Raw genomic sequence first — 19,974 nt, 5'->3', positions numbered from 1 at the left:
AGTAGTTTACCACAGTTAACCACTGTCTTTAAATAGATGTCCTTTTATTATATCCTTTTTAAGCTCCCACTTTGTTAGATTTAATGTTACAATAGCTATGCTAATAATGGCATGGCAGCATGTTAACTTGAACTTTGCACATAAATCTATCTCTACCACTTTTCCTGGTAAGGGAGTAAATAAAACTGGGTGTACCTCACCTTTCTGTTTGATCCTTTTAGATTAAGCTGCAGTCCTGTGTGAATCTTGGTAAATGTAAATTTTCATATGTACTGCATTTCTTTCCTGCCATACCAGAGCTGCTACTGTGATGCTAAGCAAAAAAAATAAATAAAAAAAATCCATACAATTCATGAAACCTAATTTTATATTCCAGAATGGAACGACGGAAGAAGTAACATCAGAGGAGGAGGAGGAAGAAGATATGGGTGAAGTATGTGCTTCTGAGAAATTGTTATATTGTAAATCTGATGTTTGTGTTCAAGAGGCTGCACAATCCTTGCCTTGATTGCTAATGTCAACAAAATGCACATATTCCTAGCAAAAAATGGCCTTCTGAAAAGTGCTGCAGTATGAACGTTGACCAAAAACTTTGAAGTTTTACCTGACATTCTCAGATAACCCTTCATCCACGAAAATATAGTTTCTCAAAGTATTCTGCTGAGGATGAGGTATTTGAATGTTGAAACATGGACATCTGTTCATTGTTTGTTCCAACAGTATATAAAAAGCTTGTGCCATATCAGCAAGTTTGCACTGTAAACCCTTATTTCAAATAGTCTATGAACTGGCTTTGTTTATGTTTTAAAAGGTTTCCCAAGTTGAAACTGAGGCTTCATGTTGGGAGCAAATTTGTTCACTAACTCTCATAAATCAGCTGAACAATTTAAAAAAAAAAAAAACCAAAACCCTTAACTTCAGATATATTGAAGAGGTAGAGCAAAGTGTGAAACAGCAGAGACCAAACTTTAAGTGGGTAATATGATTGTATAGCAACATGGTGCTAATTTTAATAAGCTCCGTCATGTATGCAACTCCCACCTCAAATTACTTCCATAATATGCTAGAATGGCTCAAAGAGAAACAAATGTCTGTGTTTAAACAATATAAAGGTTTTATTAGACAAGAACTACTCAGGCTTAAAATTTATATTTTAAATAAAAAGGATATTAAATACAGCAAGGGAACTGTTTTTGGAATAGAGAATTAATACAACTTTTTCAAAAAGAACCTAAATACATGTACCTCATGGAATGGAATAACTCTAAAGGAGTCTGCTGTGGCCAGCTACTAGGTAAAGCAGACTGACTAGTGTTGGAGCATTTCTAGAAGTGTCTTAGAACTTGCTTGCTTTCAACCAAACCCCTATTTCCTGTACAATTGACACTGGGCAAAAGGGTTGTCTTCACTATATAGAAGCAATGTAGTGCTTCCCTGAAGACAGATGAGTGTCGGACATAATCCATTTGAAATCTAGTCCAATTTTTAAAACCATATAATTTGGGGTATTATACCAGTAGCACTGCTTATGATTATGTCCTTTTAAAAATGTTTCTCTCATCTGAAAGAATCTCACAGATGGGAAATGCATACAAAATGCTGTCAAATGCACCAAGTAAGTGAAGACACTTCCAAAACCTTTCCTAGTTTTCAGGTCATCTCTTACTACCTCAAGATTTCCCAGCATATGGTGTATACTCCCAGTCTGGACTCTTGAGTAAATAACACTTAATTTTGTGTTTGAAGGATTCCAAAGTATGTTACATCCTGTATACTTGCAGCGTTACTGAAATTCAGCCTCCTTTTAGCAAGGAGGATGTCATCTGGGGGACAAATGAAGCACAACAGTGGCAGGAGGGAAAAACTTGGACAAGAACCCTAGAGCAAATCCTGCTTTTTAGTAACTTATGAACTTACCTATCTAGGTATTTGCATGGTCCTCATAATCATAGTACTTGAACAACTTACAAATAATTATGTTAGCCTCACAATACCCTGTGAGGTAGGGAAGTATTATCCCCACTATTTTTAAAGGCACAGAGATTAAATGACTTGTCCAAGGTCAGAATGACTGTAGAACTGAGATTTGAACCCAGATCTGAGTTGTAGTCTAATGTCTTCAACCGTGACATAATCTCCTCTGTCCTTTTTAATGTCCATGTAATGCAGATGCTCCCTCTGGCCTCTTTCAGATGAAAGCTTCACATAGTGAACTAAATGTATTTTGTTTTTCTGTCTTCCATGTTTGGCAAGCACCAGATGTGGATTAGTAAAAGTTTTACAACTTCTGAGTTTCTACTGTGGAAGTGGAAAGTTGCATTTAAGATTCTGTCGAGGATGCTCTAGACAGGTTCATTTCCAGCTTCTCTGGTCATGTTCCCTCTGCTCCCTTCAGAGGTGGTCTAGACCCCTGTTTTTCTACCTATTTCAATGGACTGGTAAACTGCAACCTCCCCTTCCCGCAATGCTGCCTTTTTGCCACCAGAGTCTCTGCCAGCAGAAGGGTAGATGAGTCTGGGCCTTGTGTACAATCACACAGCCTCCCTAAATTACAAGAGAATGTCCTGTTAATGGTGATAGCAAAATCTAGGCAAAATAAAAGTAGCATCAAAAGATGACTAATTTGGTATTCATCAGAGTATACCATTTATGCCCCCAAGCCCCAGCATGGAGAGCAATCTTTTGTGCTAACTGGGATTTACAGTTCATATGTTTCAGTGAATTTTCCTCAATTTTGTAGGACATTGAAGATCTAGATCACTATGACATGAAGGAGGAAGAGCCTGTTGATGGAAAGAAATCTGAGGATGAAGGCATTGAAAAAGAGAACCTTGCAATTTTAGAAAAAATCAGAAAGAATCAAAGACAAGACCACCTAAATGTAAGTGTACTTAGGTATTGGACTTAATACACTTATATGTAGCACTGGGTTCTGCTGCAATGTATCTAGCAAATAAAATTTGCTACTGTGTATGCAAATGTTGTAGCTGACTTTTACCATGTGTTGGGAAAAGAAGCCTCAAGCCATGAAACTTAAGAGGAGAAGCTAAACTCTGTTAAACTGGTTTGGTAAAGACTTCTAAAACTCCAAAGTGAACTGATCACTACCCTAATGTCTTCTCAAATTCCTTCACTCTGAGGGGGTTTTGCTAGAAGCCTGGATCCCAAAGAGGCACTGTGACAACTTCAAAGTGCTCCATGGCGTGCCTGTTTCATCTGAGCTGGAAAATGCCAATTTAAATTTAATTTGTTTTGTAAGGGATATTAAAGAATTTCTGGCATTTCATCTGAAAAATGACTTTCACACTGGTGAGAGTGAAAAAACTTTTACACCAAATCCATTTTTCACACTTTGTAATGTTTCTTAGGTCTCTTGCCAAAGGTATCTAGCTAGCTGGTTTTCCTTCTCCCTAGTCTGTCTCCTACTTGCCTCCTCTGAGAAGAGGACTGTTTTCTCTTCAGAATCAACAGGAAGCAGCTAGGTTGTGAGGTGAGAGCTGTTGTTCATACCTCTTAAGAACAATTAAAGATACAAAAGGCAAAGTACAGTAATCTCTAATGCAATCAGTACTTGCAGTTTTACACTTTCTAAAGTATTTTTTACACATTTATGTACTTTATTTAAAAATTAAAGAAAAGGTTGAGTCCTATCACCCTCTTCACTTTGGCACAGAGTATATCAAAGAAGCTTGACTACTAGCAAAATCTATTTGATAAGCGCAGAAGGCAAGCTGTAGGCTGCAAAACACCTTCCTTCTTTCTGATGGTGGAAATCTCACTGCAGTTGAGGTGTTAGTGTTGTAGGTATCACTTTCAGGAGGCAGAACTGGGAGCAGTTGTGATCTACAGTATCATCCTTTGGAAAGCCAGCAGAAATAACTCCAGAAAATATAGCAGTGAAAGCACTGCTTAGCCTTGTAGCATCTGTCCTCTCCTCAGAGTTTGGGAACTTCATGTAGCAAATCACACTGTCTGCCAAATTATCTTCCATCTCCCACAGGTTCATTGTGGGAGGGAATTATATGACCTGTTAATGAAATAGACAGTTCTTTTTGTGGGGGAGTTTCTTTTCTTACTAAAAATTAGCATAACATCTCTTAAGTCAAGATTTTTTTTTTTGATTTTTAAGCTGAGGTGATTCAAATAAAACAGCTTTTGAAACCTTCTATTCCTGGAACCAAGACTCCTGCCAAAGAAATGGAAATTAAATTGGAGACCATGACCTGCTTACTATAAAACAAAATATAGTTGGTTCAGTATAGTATCTTCTTCAACTCTTTTCTGAGTGGGATTTTTGAGGACCTTCTACATACTCCAGCTGTGTTGTCCCTAAATCTTTATCATGACTGTCCCACTCATAAGCAATCTTTGATTTGCTGTTGGTATTTCAGTAGATATTGGTATTTGGAGACTGTCATCTGACTAGAATGAAAATATTGGACTAAAAGTGGTGCTGCTTATGGCTGGAGCCAATAATACAATCTCAGTGGCTGGGCCAGGGACGTATCCAGATCTATTTTAAGCTTTTCTTGCGATTGTTAAGCTGTGACACCTGTGAAGCCCTAGATAGTTTAGGATCTGGCTACTTGAGACCGCTTCTTCCTGTTTAGTACCATCACACTTTAAAATAAGTGGAGACACTGCACTCTGCTTTTCAGAATGGAGTGATTCAGTTGCAAGGTATCCACCATGAAGGTTCCTCAACTAGAACTGCTCCTGTCCCCTCATCAGTCTGACACTGGTTGAATTTGTTAAGCCTAGTGGAGCATTCTGAGAGTTGTGTTTTTCTTGAGGTGGTGGATTGAAGGAAGTAGGGTGGCCGAATGGAGGGGACTGTGCTTTTTGTTGAGTGATTCTTCTGTATTCCCATACCCTGAGTTCAGGTTCTTGGGTTAGGAAAGTTATGCAGTTCAGAATGTTATCCCTAACTTTCTGTCTTTAAAATATATATAGGTCAGCTATCTCACTGCAAAAAATAGCAGAAAGTATCTAGAAGCAAAAAAGCAGTATTAAGCAAAGTCAAACTGGACTCAGCTTTTGCCATCCAAGGACTTAACCATTAAAGCTTGATTATTTTTTTTATAACTTTTTAAAAATGTGTACAACCACTTAGAGCTTCAGGATAGACATCACTTAAAGGAATATGTATATGTAAAATTCATGATCTCATAATGATGGTACAGTAATCATAATTAAAAAAATAAAAACTTGCACAGCAGTGTGAGGTGACACAATCCAGTCACTCTGACTTTCTGTGGAAATTAAATGGAGTTGAAAATAGGCCCCATAGTGTTAATTTTATTCTTTATGGTTAAGCTGTGAATTTTCTTTCCTTACAGATTTTGTACTTCCGTTTGGCAAACGTTGGCTTTCCTCTTCTCTCTTTCTCTCTTGTGGAGCTGAAATGAACATTGCTGGGTTTTTTTTCCACAACAGCAGCTTCAACTTACATAATAGCTTTCTTATGCCAACACACTCTTTTTATGCACAAGCATCAACAAGGTCATCTGAGCCCAGAGAATGGTGTATTCAGCTCCTGTAAGGAGCCACAGTATTTTTGTGGGTCACCAGAAATAGTAGCTCCTGTTCTGGTTAAATGCCTTAAAGGATTTTGTTCCTTCGGAGTTGAGATCTGAAAGCTACAGATCCACCACTGAGCCAAAAGAGAACTTGCATTAATTTATCTCATACTTGCATTAATGTCCACTGCCACACTACTCGACAACAGAAGGTGGAACCATAGCAGAATGTTGATTCTAAAATGGTGTGCAATGTGCCCTACATACTAAGAAAAAAATGAACTTTGACTCTAAACTCCTTGGCATTAGGCTTTCTTTTCTTAAAGTACAGTATGATGGAGAATTCTCCCAGTGCATTGAGGCACAAAGGCAAATCCCAAATTCCTACCTTGTTTTACACAATTACTGTTCACTTTATCTTCAGAGGATTGCAGAACAAACAAGTACATACGGAATTAGAAAAGGAATCAAATTTTAATACTCATCAAACCTTCAAATTAGAAATAATTTAATGTTACAAGGAGGAAGCGGACGATAACTACAACTAGTTTTATTTGGGATCCCAAATAAACCTATGTACCAGTCTACCCATATTTGTTATGCTTCAAGGTTCTATGCAGTTTAATTTAGTAAGGTCTTTCTGACAGTGAGCACCAGCACCTAGTGGGTATTGGAATCCAGAGTTTCACTGGTTGCTTTGTGCTCTTTTTCATAGATTAATAGATTCCAAGGCCAGAAGGGATCACCATCATGATCATCTAGTCTGACCTCCTCTATAACATAGTTCATAGAACTTCCCCAAAATAATTCCCTGAGCAGATCTTTTAGAGAAACATTCAGTCTTGATTTAAAAATTGTCAGTGATGGAGAGTCCACAACAACCCTTGGTAAGTTGTTCCAGTGGTTAATTACCTTCACTGTTTAAAAAAATAAATGCATCTTATTTCCCATCAGAATTTGTCTTGCTTCAACTTCCAGCTATTGGATCATGTTGTACCTTTCTCTGTTAGATTGGAGAGCATATTTAATATCTGCTCCTTGTGGAGGTACTTATAGACTATGAGCAGTTCACCATCTCTGTAAGCAAAATAGTTTGAGCTCCTTGAGTCTTTCGCTGTAAGGCATGTTTTCTAATACTTTCATCTTTCTCATGGCTGTTTTCTGAAACCACTCCAATTGTTTAACATACTACTTGAATTGTGGACACCAGAACTGGACACAGTATATAATATAGAGGTTAAATAACCTCTCTACTCCTGCTAGAGTTTCCCGTGTTCATGCATTCAAGGATTGCATTAGTTCTTTTTGGTCAGTGTCCTGCTGGGAGCTTGTGTTCAGTTGTTTGTTCACCATGACCTCAATCTTTTTCAGAGTCACTGCTTTCCGGGATAGTCCCCCATTGTGCAAATATGTCCTAAATTCTTTGTTCCTAGATGTATGCATTTATATTTAGCCATATTAAGATGCATATTGGTTTTGTGCCCAGCATACCAAGTGATCTAGATTGCTTTGTATCAGTGCCCTGTCCTCTTAATTATTTACTACTCCCCAATTTTTGTGTAATCTGCAAACTTTATTAGTGACTTTGTTTTGTAATGGATAAAAATGTTATGGGGATGAAAACCAGTCCTTGTGGGACCCCACTAGAAGCACACCTGTTCGATGATTCCCTGTTTACAGTTACATTTTGAAATCTAGCAGCTGCCAGTTTTTAATCCCGTTAATATGTGCCATGTTAATTTTATATAGTTATAGTCTTTTAATCAAATGTCGTGGTACCAAGTCAATGCCTTGCACAAATCTAAGTAGGTTTCATTAATACTATTGCTTTTATCACCCAAATGTGTAATATCCTAAAAAAGATAACAAGCGAGTTTGACCAGATCTAGTTTCCATAAACCCACGTTGATGGGCATTAATTATATCACCTTCCTTTAATTCTGTATTAATAAAGTCCTGTATCAGCCACTCCTTTATCTTGCCCAGCATTGATGTCAGGTTGACAGGCCTATAATTACTTGGGTCATCCGGTTTCCCCAACATTAGATTTCTTCAAGTCTTCTGGAACTTACTGAAAATCGGCATTAATGGTCCAAGCAAGCTCCTCAACTTGCATGCAAGAGTATTGAAAAAGCTGATGATCTGGATCTGCTGATTTTTAAACTGTCTAACTTTAGTAGCTGCTGTTTAACAACTTCCTGAGATACTAGTGGAATGGAAAGTGTCATCCACTTTATATCACTACACAGACTCATAACTTTAAGATCAGATCATCTAGTCTGACCTCCTCACCGACCCACCCCTGTAATAGACCCCTAACCTCTGGCTGAGTTACTGAAGTCCTCAAATCATGATTTAAAGACCTCAAGATACAGAGAAACCATCATTTACATATAGTGGACATATTTATTGAACGTCTCCCTTTTCTGCACTTATTTGTAATTGTACCCTAATCATCTAGTAGTGGACGAATATCATTCTTATGATTTTTATTTTTTTTGTTCCTGTGTATACTTAAAAAAAAAATCTTTATTGTCCTTAACTCTTCTGACCATAGATTTCTCCTTGTCCCTTTGCTGCCCTTATCAATTGTTCTACAATTCCTAGCTTCTGATTTATATTCATTACTATCAACTTCCGTTTTCTTCTACTTGTTTTGATATATTATTTTATATAGCTACCTTCGCTTCCCCCCCCCCCCAACCAGATTGGTTTTTAACCAGTATGACCTCCTTCCTTGATTGTGGCTTTTTTGGCATCTAGTGAAGTACTCTTAAACAATTTCCAATGATCGTTCACATTTTTCTGATTACATTCTCCGTCCCTTTGTTTTCAGCTTTGTGAAATTGGCCCTTTTAGAATACGAACTATCTATCTGTATATCACTGTTCTGGACTTTATTATCTTTGCACATGATAAATGTAATCAAGTAATGATCACTTGTACCTAAGCTACCATTAATTTTTAGTTCTGTGATCAGTTCCTTTTTATCTGTGTAGATGAGATCTAATATAGAATTCCATTGTGCTGGATGCAACACTTCTTGAGTTAGGAAATTGTCATATAGTATTTAGAAATTCCAAGGATGTTTGAGTACTGCCAACATGAGACTTCCAGCATGTGTAACTCAAATTGAAGTCCCCCATGATCATGCAGCTTTCTTTCCCAGATGTTCTAGATACACTAGTGTTGGTATTCCTGTTCTCTGGTGTGATCTGAGGTCTGAGGCAGACACCAGCTAATACCCCATCTTGGATTTTATCTGTTAGGACATTGATGCATAAGCGTTCAAGATGACTTTATTCCAAGTGATCAGTGACTCACTTGGAAACAGGTATTGCCATTTTTGACATAGAAGGCCACTCCCTTCCTCTTTTGCCCACTCGATCCTTCCTAAATAGGTTATAACCATTGATTTTTAACATTTCAATCATGGGAATCATACCCCCCCACCCCGGTTTCCGTTATACCAACTATATCAAACGTGCTCATATGTGACCAATTCCAGTTCCTCTTGTTGCAACAGTATCTCATTTGCAAAGAGCAACGGCAGTGCCACATGCTATAACACTCTTGCTTTGTACCATGTCCACCTGACCTAACGTCTTCTGATTTCTGAACAAGCAAAGCTTAATTAAGCAACTCTTTAAAAGATCATACTCTTGGGGTATGTCTGCACTACGGAATTAGGTCGAATTTATAGAAGGCGTTTTTTTAGAAATTGGTTTTATATATTCGAGTGTGTGTGTCCCCACAGAAAATGCTCTAAGTGCATTAGCTCGGCTGAGTGCTTCCACAGTACTGAGGCTAGAGTCGACTTCCGGAGTGTTGCACTGTGGGTAGCTATCCCACAGTTCCCGCAGTCTCCGCTGCCCATTGGAATTCTGGGTTGAGATCCCAATGCCTGATGGGGCTAAAACATTGTCGCGGGTGGTTCTGGGTACATATCGTCTGGCCCCCGTTCCCTCCCTCCCTCCATGAAAGCAAGGGCAGACAATCGTTTCGCGCCTTTTTTCCTGAGTTACCTGTGCAGACGCCATACCATGACAAGCATGGAGCCCGCTCAGGTAACAGTCACCCTATGTCTCTTGGGTGCTGGCAGACATGGCACTGCATTGCTACACAGCAGCATCAACCCCTTGCCTTGTGGCAGCAGACGGTACAGTACGACTGGTAGCCGTCATCGTCGTGTCCGAGGTGCTCCTGGCCACATTGGCCAGGAGCGCCTGGCCAGACATGGGCGCAGGGACTAAATTTGGAGTGACTTGACCAGGTCATTCTCTTTAGTCCTGCAGTCAGTCCTATTGAACCGTCTTATGGTGAGCAGGCAGGCGATACGGATTGCTAGCAGTCCTATTGCATCATCTTCTGCCAGGCAGCCATGAGATGTGGATGGCATGCAGTCCTTCTGCACCGTCTGCTGCCAGCCAAAGATCTAAAAGATAGATGGAGTGGATCAAAACAAGAAATAGACCAGATTTGTTTTGTACTCATTTGCTTCCCCCCCTCCCCTGTCTAGGGGACTCATTCCTCTAGGTCACACTGCAGTCACTCACAGAGAAGGTGCAGCAAGGTAAATCTAGCCCTGTATCAATCAGAGGCCAGACTAACCTCCTTGTTCCAATAAGAACAATAACTTAGGTGCACCATTTCTTATTGGAACCCTCCGTGAAGTCCTGCCTGAAATACTCCTTGATGTAAAGCCACCCCCTTTGTTGATTTTAGCTCCCTGAAGCCAACCCTGTAAGCCGTGTCGTCAGTTGCCCCTCCCTCCGTCAGAGCAACGGCAGACCATCGTTCCGCGCCTTTTTTCTGTGCGGACGCCATACCAAGGCAAGCATGGAGGCTGCTCAGCTCACTTTGGCAATTAGGAGCACATTAAACACCACACGCATTATCCAGCAGTATATGCAGCACCAGAACCTGGCAGAGCGATACTGGGCGAGGAGGTGACGTCAGCGTGGTCACGTGAGTGATTAGGACATGGACACAGATTTCTCTGAAAGCATGGGCCCTGCCAGTGCATGCATCATGGTGCTAATGGGGCAGGTTCATGCTGTGGAACGCCGATTCTGGGCTCTGGAAACAAGCACAGACTGGTGGGACCGCATAGTGTTGCAGGTCTGGGACGACTCCCAGTGGCTGCGAAACTTTCGCATGCTTTAGGGCACTTCCATGGAACTTTGTGACTTGCTTTCCCCTGCCCTGAAGCGCATGAATACCAAGATGAGAGCAGCCCTCAGTTGAGAAGCGAGTGGCAATAGCCCTGTGGAAGCTTGCAACGCCAGACAGCTACCGGTCAGTTGGGAATCAATTTGGAGTGGACAAATCTACTGTGGGGGCTGCTGTGATGCAAGTAGCACACGCAATCAAAGATCTGCTGATATCAAGGGTGGGTATCTCCCAACATCAACTACAAATGTTGGTATCTGCTGGTTACGCGCAGCCAGATACCAGGGCGGTTAGAAGAGCACAGGAGGGCACGGTACGCATCAGAGAAGCTTTGAAAACCAGTTTCATGACTGGCCAGGCTACGGTGTGAAAGTTCTTTGTTTCTCCTTGATGAACCCCCCCCCCCCCCCCCCCGCCCCTTGGTTCACTCTACTTCCCTGTAAGCTAACCACCCGCCCCTCCTCCCTTCAATCACCGCTTGCAGAGGCAATAAAGTCATTGTTGCTTCACATTCATGCATTCTTTATTCATTCATCACACAAATAGGGGGATGACTACCAAGGTAGCCCAGGAGGGGTGGTGGAGGAGGGAAGGAAAATGCCACACAGCACTTTAAGCACAGCACTTTAAAAGTTTACAACTTTAAAATGTATTGAATGACAGCCTTCTTTTTTTTGGGCAATCCTCTGTGGCTGGTTGGCCGGTGGCCCCCCACCGTGTTCTTGGGCATCTGGGTGTGGAGGCTATGGAACTTGGGGAGGAGGGCAGTTGGTTACACAGGGGCTGTAGTGGCAGTCTGTGCTCCAGCTGCCTTTACTGCAGCTCAGCCATACACTGGAGCATACTGGTTTGGTCCTCCAGCAGCCTCAGCATTGAATCCTGCCTCCTCTCATCATGCTGCCGCCACATTTGAGCTTCAGCCCTGTCTTCAGCCTGCCACTTACTCTCTTCAGCCCGCCACCTCTCCTCCTGGTCATTTTGTGCTTTCCTGCACTCTGACATTATTTGCCTCCACGCATTCGTCTGTGCTGTCAGTGCGGGAGGACCTCATGAGCTCAGAGAACATTTCATCACAAGTACATTTTTTTTTCTTTCTAATCTTCACTAGCCTCTGGGAAGGAGAGGATCCTGTGATCATTGAAATACATGCAGCTGGTGGAGGAAAAAAAAGGGACAGCGGTATTTAAAAAGACACATTTTATAAAACAGTGGCTACACTCTTTCAGGGTAAACCTTGCTGTTAACATTACATACATAGCACATGTGCTTTCGTTACAAGGTCGCATTTTGCCTCCCCCCCCCACCGCGTGGCTACCCCCTCAACCCTCCCCCCTCCCTGTGGCTAACAGCGGGGAACATTTCTGTTCAGCCACAGGCAAACAGCCCATCAGGAACGGGCTCCTCTGAGTGTCCCCTGAAGAAAAGCACCCTATTTCAACCAGGAGACCATGAATGATATCTCACTCTCCTGAGGATAACACAGAGAGATAAAGAACGGATGTTGTTTGAACGCCAGCAAACACACACTGCAATGCTTTGTTGTACAATGATTCCCGAGTACGTGTTACTGGCCTGGAGTGGTAAAGTGTCCTGCCATGAAGGACGCAATAAGGCTGCCCTCCCCAGAAACCTTTTGCAAAGGCTTTGGGAGTACATCCAGGAGAGCCGCGAATGCCAGGGCAAAGTAATCCTTTCACATGCTTGCTTTTAAACCATGTATAGTATTTTAAAAGGTACACTCACCAGAGGTCCCTTCTCCACCTGCTGGGTCCAGGAGGCAGCCTTGGGGAGGTTCGGGGGGTACTGGCTCCAGGTCCAGGGTGAGAAACCGTTCCTGGCTGTCGGGAAAAGCGGTTTCTCCACTTGCTTGCTGTGAGCTATCTACAATCTCATCATCATCATCTTCTTTGTTCCCAAAACCTGCATCCGTGTTGCCTCCATCTCCATTGAAGGAGTCAAACAACATGGCTGGGGTAGTGGTGGCTGAACCCCCTAAAATGGCATGCAGCTCATCATAGAAGCGGCATGTTTGGGGCTCTGACCCGGAGCAGCCATTCGCCTCTCTGGTTTTCTGGTAGGCTTGCCTCAGCTCCTTAAGTTTCACGCGGCACTGCTTCGGGTCTCTGTTATGGCCTCTGTCCTTCATGCCCTGGGAGATTTTGACAAAGGTTTTGGCATTTTGAAAACTGGAACGGAGTTCTGATAGCACGGATTCCTCTCCCCATATAGCGATCAGATCCCGTACCTCCTGTTCAGTCCACGCTGGAGCCGTTTTGCGATTCTGGGACTCCATCATGGTCACCTGTGCTGATGAGCTCTGCATGGTCACCTGCAGCTTGCCACGCTGGCCAAACAGGAAATGAGATTCAAAAGTTCGCAGTTCTTTTCCTGTCTACCTGGCCAGTGCATCTGAGTTGAGAGTGCTGTCCAGAGCGGTCACAATGGAGCACTCTGGGATAGCTCCCGGAAGCCAATACTGTTTGAATTGTGTCCACAGTACCCCAAATTCGACCCGGCAAGGCCGATTTAAGCGCTAATCCACTTGTCAGGGGTGGAGTAAGGAAATCGATTTTAAGAGCCCTTTAAGTCGAAATAAAGGGCTTCATCGTTTGGACGGGTGCAGGTTTACATCGATTTAACGCTGCTAAATTCGACCTAAAGTCCTAGTGTAGACCAGGGCTTAGCTTACCTTGCCTGTGTAAACTTCAAGACACCCAAACTTCAACAACTGTCACTTAAATATTAAATGGCCAGGTGTTTTTTGTTCCTCCTCTTCCTGTTCATGTCTCTGCACACATCTTAAAAAGGAACATTACAGAACTGAGATGCTCTAAAGAAAAATCACCTTAAAGATTATAGTTAAATTGTACTCTTGGAAGATAAAGGATAAATATGAAAAAGCTGTCTCATTCAGTGTGTGGCCTATATGGATGCTGCACTTCATGAGGCAAGGATCCTGATGATCCCTCTCATTCACTATATATCGTTCCTATTCTGCAGCACGTGAGGTTGTGCTCCTCTGAATCCACACCTGTTAAACCACACAATCCTGTATCATAACTCTGTCCCCTTGTGAGTTCAGGTTGCACGGACAACCTTAACTTTGCATTTACAGCCTTCAGTGCTTCATTTTGCAGTCTGAACTTTCATCTAATACAGCTTTTATATGGAATCTCTAGTGAGTATCTTTAAAATTCCATCCATGTGCAACTGCTAGACAGCAATAAAACCCTCTTCTCTGCCCAGTTACGTCAACTAGTGAGGCAAAGGCTACTGCAGAATACCCCCATTGCATATTAAGAGGTGGGCTCTTTGTCTGGCTTAATGGAAACAAGTAGTCAGTTGCCAGGGTAAAGGCTCCCCCCTCCACCATGCACACACAAGGTTTACCTGGTCCACCTAGGAAACAGGGAGGGTCTGACCAGGTCAGCAGAGGGATTTGCGCCCTTCCCCTATGGGTGACCAGAAGAGGAGGGTATTTCTAAGGGGGAAGGAGGAGTTGGAAAAGACCCTTTTTAACTGGACAATGAACCATGGTTCCTTTGTAGTATTGCCTCCTTATTTGTGTACCTTTGCATACCAAATGAAAGGAGACAGAGCTTCAAAGGAGCATCTGTCTACATGCCTGATTGCAGACCATATTTCACAAGTCCTATGTATTAAGAAAAACAAGTGGAATTTCAGTTTGTGTATTCAGATCCAATGGAATACTAAGATGGATGGTCCAAGAGTAATATCCTTTGGCAGGTCTACGCTTTGGACTTCTGTTGGCAGAGCTGTGTCTTTCAGGGCTGGGAAGAGCTGTGATCCCTGACTGACATAGCAGTGCTAGCAAGAGCTCCCAGTACTTTTGGTAGTGTAGCTTGTTCCACACACAGGAGGGTTACTAGCTCTCTGCATTTATGGTAGGAATGCTTTGCCATCCATAAGCCCTTTGGGTTTGATTTTTACCTTTCTTATTACTGGAAAAGCTGGATTTTACAAAGCTGTTTGGTTTATCCTGATTTTTCACCAGCATTTTGGACCACTCAAGTACAGGAAAATACTGAATATGTTAAAATCCATAACTTTACAGTACGTGGATGTGTTTTATGCTGATAATAAATTAGTCTTAAGTGGAGTGCTAGGTAAACATGAAGTTCTTCCTTTTCTAGGTTTTGCTTTGAATTCTGGTTATCATTTAAAAGTTTAAAGACATTTAAAGTTTGATTTTTACATATTTATCCTGCATACGTTTGCATGTATTCTAGCCTCGACACCAGGCAAGGGCAAACTACAGCCTGCGGGGCAGATCTGGTAGGGCCACACCCCGCTGCAGATACAGACTGAAGTCAGCTCTGTGTGAAATGTTTCCCCCTGCACGCATGTGTCCACCCCTTTTGGGAGACAAACCCAAAATACTACTGTCTTGCACCGTATAAAAATATTTGTACAGCGCAAGCTCATAAAATTTGCCATCTTCCCCAGTGTGAAGAGAGATGTGCATGACTTCTTGCCCCCCAGTTAGAAATTACAGAAACTGGGTTAAATAATAAACAAAACACATTTATTAATTACAAACAATGAATTTTAAGTGAATATAAGAGAACAGACAGAACAAAGCAGATTACTGAACAAATAAAACAAAGTACGCAAGATAAGCTCAATATACTTAAGAAACAGTTTACAAAATGTAATTTCTTACCCTAAATATTATTTTAGGCAGCTTGCAAAGTTTCTGTGGTTCAGAGTTCCAGTTATATTTCTTTTCAGACTGATCCCGTCTCAGTCTGGCCTCCCCCCTGCCTTCCCTGCAGGTAGTTTTAGCAGTCTCTCTTCTTGGGCAGACAGGCCATGGAGAGGAGAAGTCCCGTTTGACTTTCTCCCCACCCTTAAATAGGATTTACGTAAGGTGGGAATCCTTTGTTTCCCAAACTTGACCCTCTCCCTCCACCCTTCCCTTCCAGTGGAAAGTTACAAAAAGTCCCAGGTAATGTTTTAATATCAGGTGACAAGACCACCTGGCCTTGTAGTGTCACAGTTGTCCTCGGATGCCTCCCAGGATGGGGACAGATTAGTATCTTCATGGTTTTGTTGTTCCTTCCTGATGGCTCATCAAATTTGATGGCCTGTCATCTGGTGGGTGTCTTCCCAATACACACCCAGTTGAAATAGTCCATATTTCTAACTTTAGATACAGAAATGATACATTCATACAAATTGGATAATCACATTCAGTATATCATAACCTTTCTAGTGATACCTTACAAGACCCATATTGCATAAAGTATATGTTATGTCATATTCATATCATAAGAATATTTTCATAAAGAATATGGAGTGAAACATCACAACCATTATTCCTTTCCCCCACATCCTCTGGATCTTCAAACATCGTTAATTTCTCTCAGTTTTAGGTAGCAGCCAGTTTCCTAGAGGAAATATATCCCATCAGACTCCTTCAGACTTCTGCTGGTCTGAGTTCAGCTGCTGATAAACTGAAAGGTGTGCCTGTATGCTTGGCTCTCATTAATGGAAATATAAATTGACTGAAACAACATTTTATTTCCTGTCCCCCCACTTTTATGTTCAGTTTCAGGAAGAGGCATCTAAATAAGTCCCAATCTTTTTTTTTTTTTTTTTTAATTCACTGAATAGTGGTGAAAAATCCCTCTGAAGTACACAGTTGAGTTTACCTTAGCTGCATAAAGAAGTGCATACTTTTCTCATCATTAGAGATTTATATATCCAGACTCATCTAACATTTAATGTAAGGGGTTCTCTCCAATTTCCTGGGTTCCCTGCAGTACCAGATTTACCATGGCACTGGGCCCAAGGTGCAAGGGTGCCCGGCCCAGCCTGCTCTTCTCCGCCCCCTGCTCTCTCCTGCGCGGGCAGGGGGCAGAAGCTTGGTGTTGCCAGCACCTGCTGCAGGGTAGGCTCCGCTGGCAGCCAAGCTCCCCCTCCCCTGCCTCTTTCCCCAGCATGCTGTGTTCCTGCCTCCCTCCCTCCCTCTCCCTGCTGCTGAACAACTAATCACCCTTGCGAGGGAGGGGGAGGAGCGGAGCCGAGCGGCTGTGTGCTCGCTGCTTGGGGAAGGAGGCGGAAAAGAAGCGGGGACGGGGCCTTGGAAGGGGGTGGAATCAGGGCATACCCCCGCCAGCCCCCTGTTGTGAGCCGCTCAAGGCAGGGGGCTGGGAGCACCCCCACATCCCCAGCCCTCTGCCCTGACTCCTGCACCTCCCGACACCACCCTGCCCTGACTCCTGCACCCCCTCACACCCCCCCCGTGCCCTCCAACCCCCCCATCCTGACTCCTGCATCCCTACCCTGAGCACCAAACGGGAGCTCCTGCACCTCCCCCCACCCCACATTCCAACCTTCACCCCTCGCACCAAACGGGAGCTGCCTCAGGTAAGCACTCCACACCCCAATTCCTGCCCCAACCCTGAGCCCCCTCCCTCACCCTAGCTCCTAGCCAGACCCTGCACCCCAACCCCCAGCCTGCTTCTGCACCCTAACTCCCTCCCAGACTCTACACCCCTAGCCCTGTGCTCAGTGCACCCCCACCCTCAGTTTAGTGCAGAGAAAGACAAAGAGAATGGGCTAGAACCAGGGAGAAGGTCAATACCTACTCTATGTGGGGGGGGACAGGGGGGATCCTGTTTACCTCCTCCCCAGTCCTGCTGTGCTTGCCCCTCCCTTGCTCCAGGGACCAACCCTAGGTCCTGCCCTGCTGTGCTTTTTGCCCCTGGCCCCTGCCTTGCTCGAGTCAGCAGGGACTAATCCTCCCCCCCCCCGCCCCCCATGCCCCACTGGGCTCATCTTGCCCCTAGTCCCTGCCTCGCTCCAGCTGGGGACCAATCCTACCCCCACACCATGCCCTGCTGTCAGGGTGGATAAAAATCAATGACTTCTTTAAAAAAAAAAAATAGATTTTTAATTTTTTTTATTTAAATCGATTTTTCCCTCAAAAACCTATCTGAAGATAGTTTTAATTAAGATGCATTATATCTCATGGAATAGGGATTATAAATTCTAATTCTATAGTATGAGACAATATATTTATGTAATGTTTAAGAAAAGTTTTGTAAATGAGTTCTTATAGTTCATGGATCAGGGACCCAATCTTATGGGGTTCCACAGGCTTCTGTATAGATTATTTAGGTTTATCTTTCTATCTACCCAATGGGACTCAGTGCTCAGTCTAGAAGATACCATCAGAGATGCTTAGTTTTGCAATTCTCAAACTGTCAATTTGTCTCCAGAGGTAACATGCTTGTTAACAGGAAAATGTTTTAAAACAAATAAATTTAATTAATATAGAAGTAAGAAACAACAGACCTCAACTCTATTGTCCCTCTGCAAATTTGTGTACACAGTCAATCCCTTACCTCTCTTTAAAAGTGAAAAGTTTCAAAAAGTTCAATGAATAGAAGATTGTTGGGGGCGAAATAGATCTGGACAAGGAGAAGAAGTCTGGAGATAAATGTGAGAAGGGAGGAACATATGCTTTTTTGTTAAAATACTATGTTTGCTGTTGCAGAAAAAAATCCAGAATACTTAACGTTGTTGTTTTAGTTAAATAAAACAATTTAAATGTCTGTCTGGTGATGTTCTCCTCCTAATACAGCCTGGCAAGTAAATCCTCCAAATATTAATGATTAACCTGTTGAATTGGAGATAGTTCACCTCCCAATAACTTCATAAATATCTGTTTCAATTATCTTTGGTAAATGAAATAACCAAACAATCATTCATTTTCTGATATAGCTATAAAACTCATCTGAAAAGTTTTCAAAATAAATCACTGTTTAAAAATATATAGTGTGTACCTTCTAAAAATGAAACCTACATCTATCTGAGAGTTGTGAAGAATATGTATTAAGGTTATAACAACCAATAAGAATGCGTTCTTATGTAGAAAACCATGATTAAATAGTCTTCCTGAATAGTGATTTAAATTGATTTAAATCAAATCCACCCTGCCCGTTGTGCTCTTGCCCCTGGCCCATTCCTTCCCCAAGGGGACCCACAAATATGTTTGGCGCTGGGCTCACAAAAAGTTAATCCGGCCCTGGTTCCCTGTAAACATCCAAAAAATAAGCCCTTTCTGTACAGAACAAATGATAACATGGATTCAGTGGGAAACAAGAATTGAATTTTTTTAAGTTTGAGGAGTTTGAATGAGGTATCGGTTCATAAATATAGACAAGAATCTGAAATGTCATTCCTGTGTGTCTGAAGTGAGCAATAATACGATACACTTTTTGCATAATTTTAGCAGTCCTTTTCTATGGAGCTGATTACTTCAGAAAAGGGAAATTAATAACAGTTAAATTTTATGGAAAATTTTACAGAGCCCCTGCATTTTCTTCATCTGATTTGTTCACTGGTACAATATAATAGATTGGGTTGAAAGACAAGAGCCCTGTCTACACTAGGAATGCTTTACTGGTATACTGTATAAGTAGGCTTAGAAGGATTAGATTATCAGTACACACAAACCCACAAAATATATTCCCATTAATAAAAGAAATTTACAGATAGGCAGAGTATTTAAAAAAATGCTTAAGAACTTATTGATTGATTTAAGGATATAATATAGTTTGTATATATTGGCATGTGATGTTGACAGATCGTGTGTGTTTTTAACAATGATAAAGCTTTAACTTTTTTAATTTCAACATCTACTGTCACAGAACAATGGGGGCTGACAGTTATTCCCGCTCCTCCCCATAATTTCCCACAACTGTGAACATTTTAAATAGATAAAAATAGAAAAAAGTGCTTAAAAATAAATATTGATATCCATTGAAATTATAAAATAAAAATTGTATTCTGCCAAGCCTATGTATAGGCCAAAGCCCTTTGTTTTTGGTCTTTATGATTTCCTTGGAATTGATTGGTGTTTGTTACAAATTTTTTAAAAATGGGTGAAAATTGGGTGCAAAAAACCAACTTCACAGTTTTCTGGGTAAACATTGGTGGAAGGAGGACAGAAAAACAACTAATTGAGAAAAGGAAGAGCACTTAAACCACAGAAAACTGCTTTTACTTTATTTTATGAACTGCACTTCAGCAAAACGTGCACGTGTGTGCGTATACAGCTTCTACTACATTGCCTCACTATAACAGACAACTTTTGGTGGGGTGGCCTCTTCTCTTAGTTGTTCATAAACTTCAGAATTCCTTTTGTGCAGAAATTTTCAGTGCTTGATCTTGAATCAAAGATTAATTCCTTTTAGAACTCTGAGCAAAATCAGTTCACTTGAGTTATAAGAACTTGTCAGTGGGAAAAAGG

The 19,974-nt window shown here is 41.9% G+C and overlaps 1 protein-coding gene across 2 annotated transcripts in view; it reads left to right on the top strand.

Annotated features, from left to right (window-relative positions):
• Positions 1 to 19,974, top strand: part of UBE2Q2 (ubiquitin conjugating enzyme E2 Q2) — a 77,112-nt gene that overhangs the window by 38,815 nt on the left and 18,323 nt on the right. For both annotated transcript variants that reach the window (XM_048866697.2, XM_048866696.2), the window contains 2 exons: positions 377 to 433; positions 2,741 to 2,881. In XM_048866697.2, coding sequence (XP_048722654.1) covers positions 377 to 433; positions 2,741 to 2,881 — 198 coding nt within the window. The remainder of the gene's footprint in view (positions 1 to 376; positions 434 to 2,740; positions 2,882 to 19,974) is intronic.

Source organism: Caretta caretta, chromosome 10, assembly GCF_965140235.1.
Source record: "Caretta caretta isolate rCarCar2 chromosome 10, rCarCar1.hap1, whole genome shotgun sequence".
Lineage (NCBI taxonomy): Eukaryota > Metazoa > Chordata > Testudines > Cheloniidae > Caretta > Caretta caretta.
The sequence above is the reverse complement of the archived record's forward strand: the minus strand, read 5'-3'. Positions and strand labels throughout refer to the sequence as shown.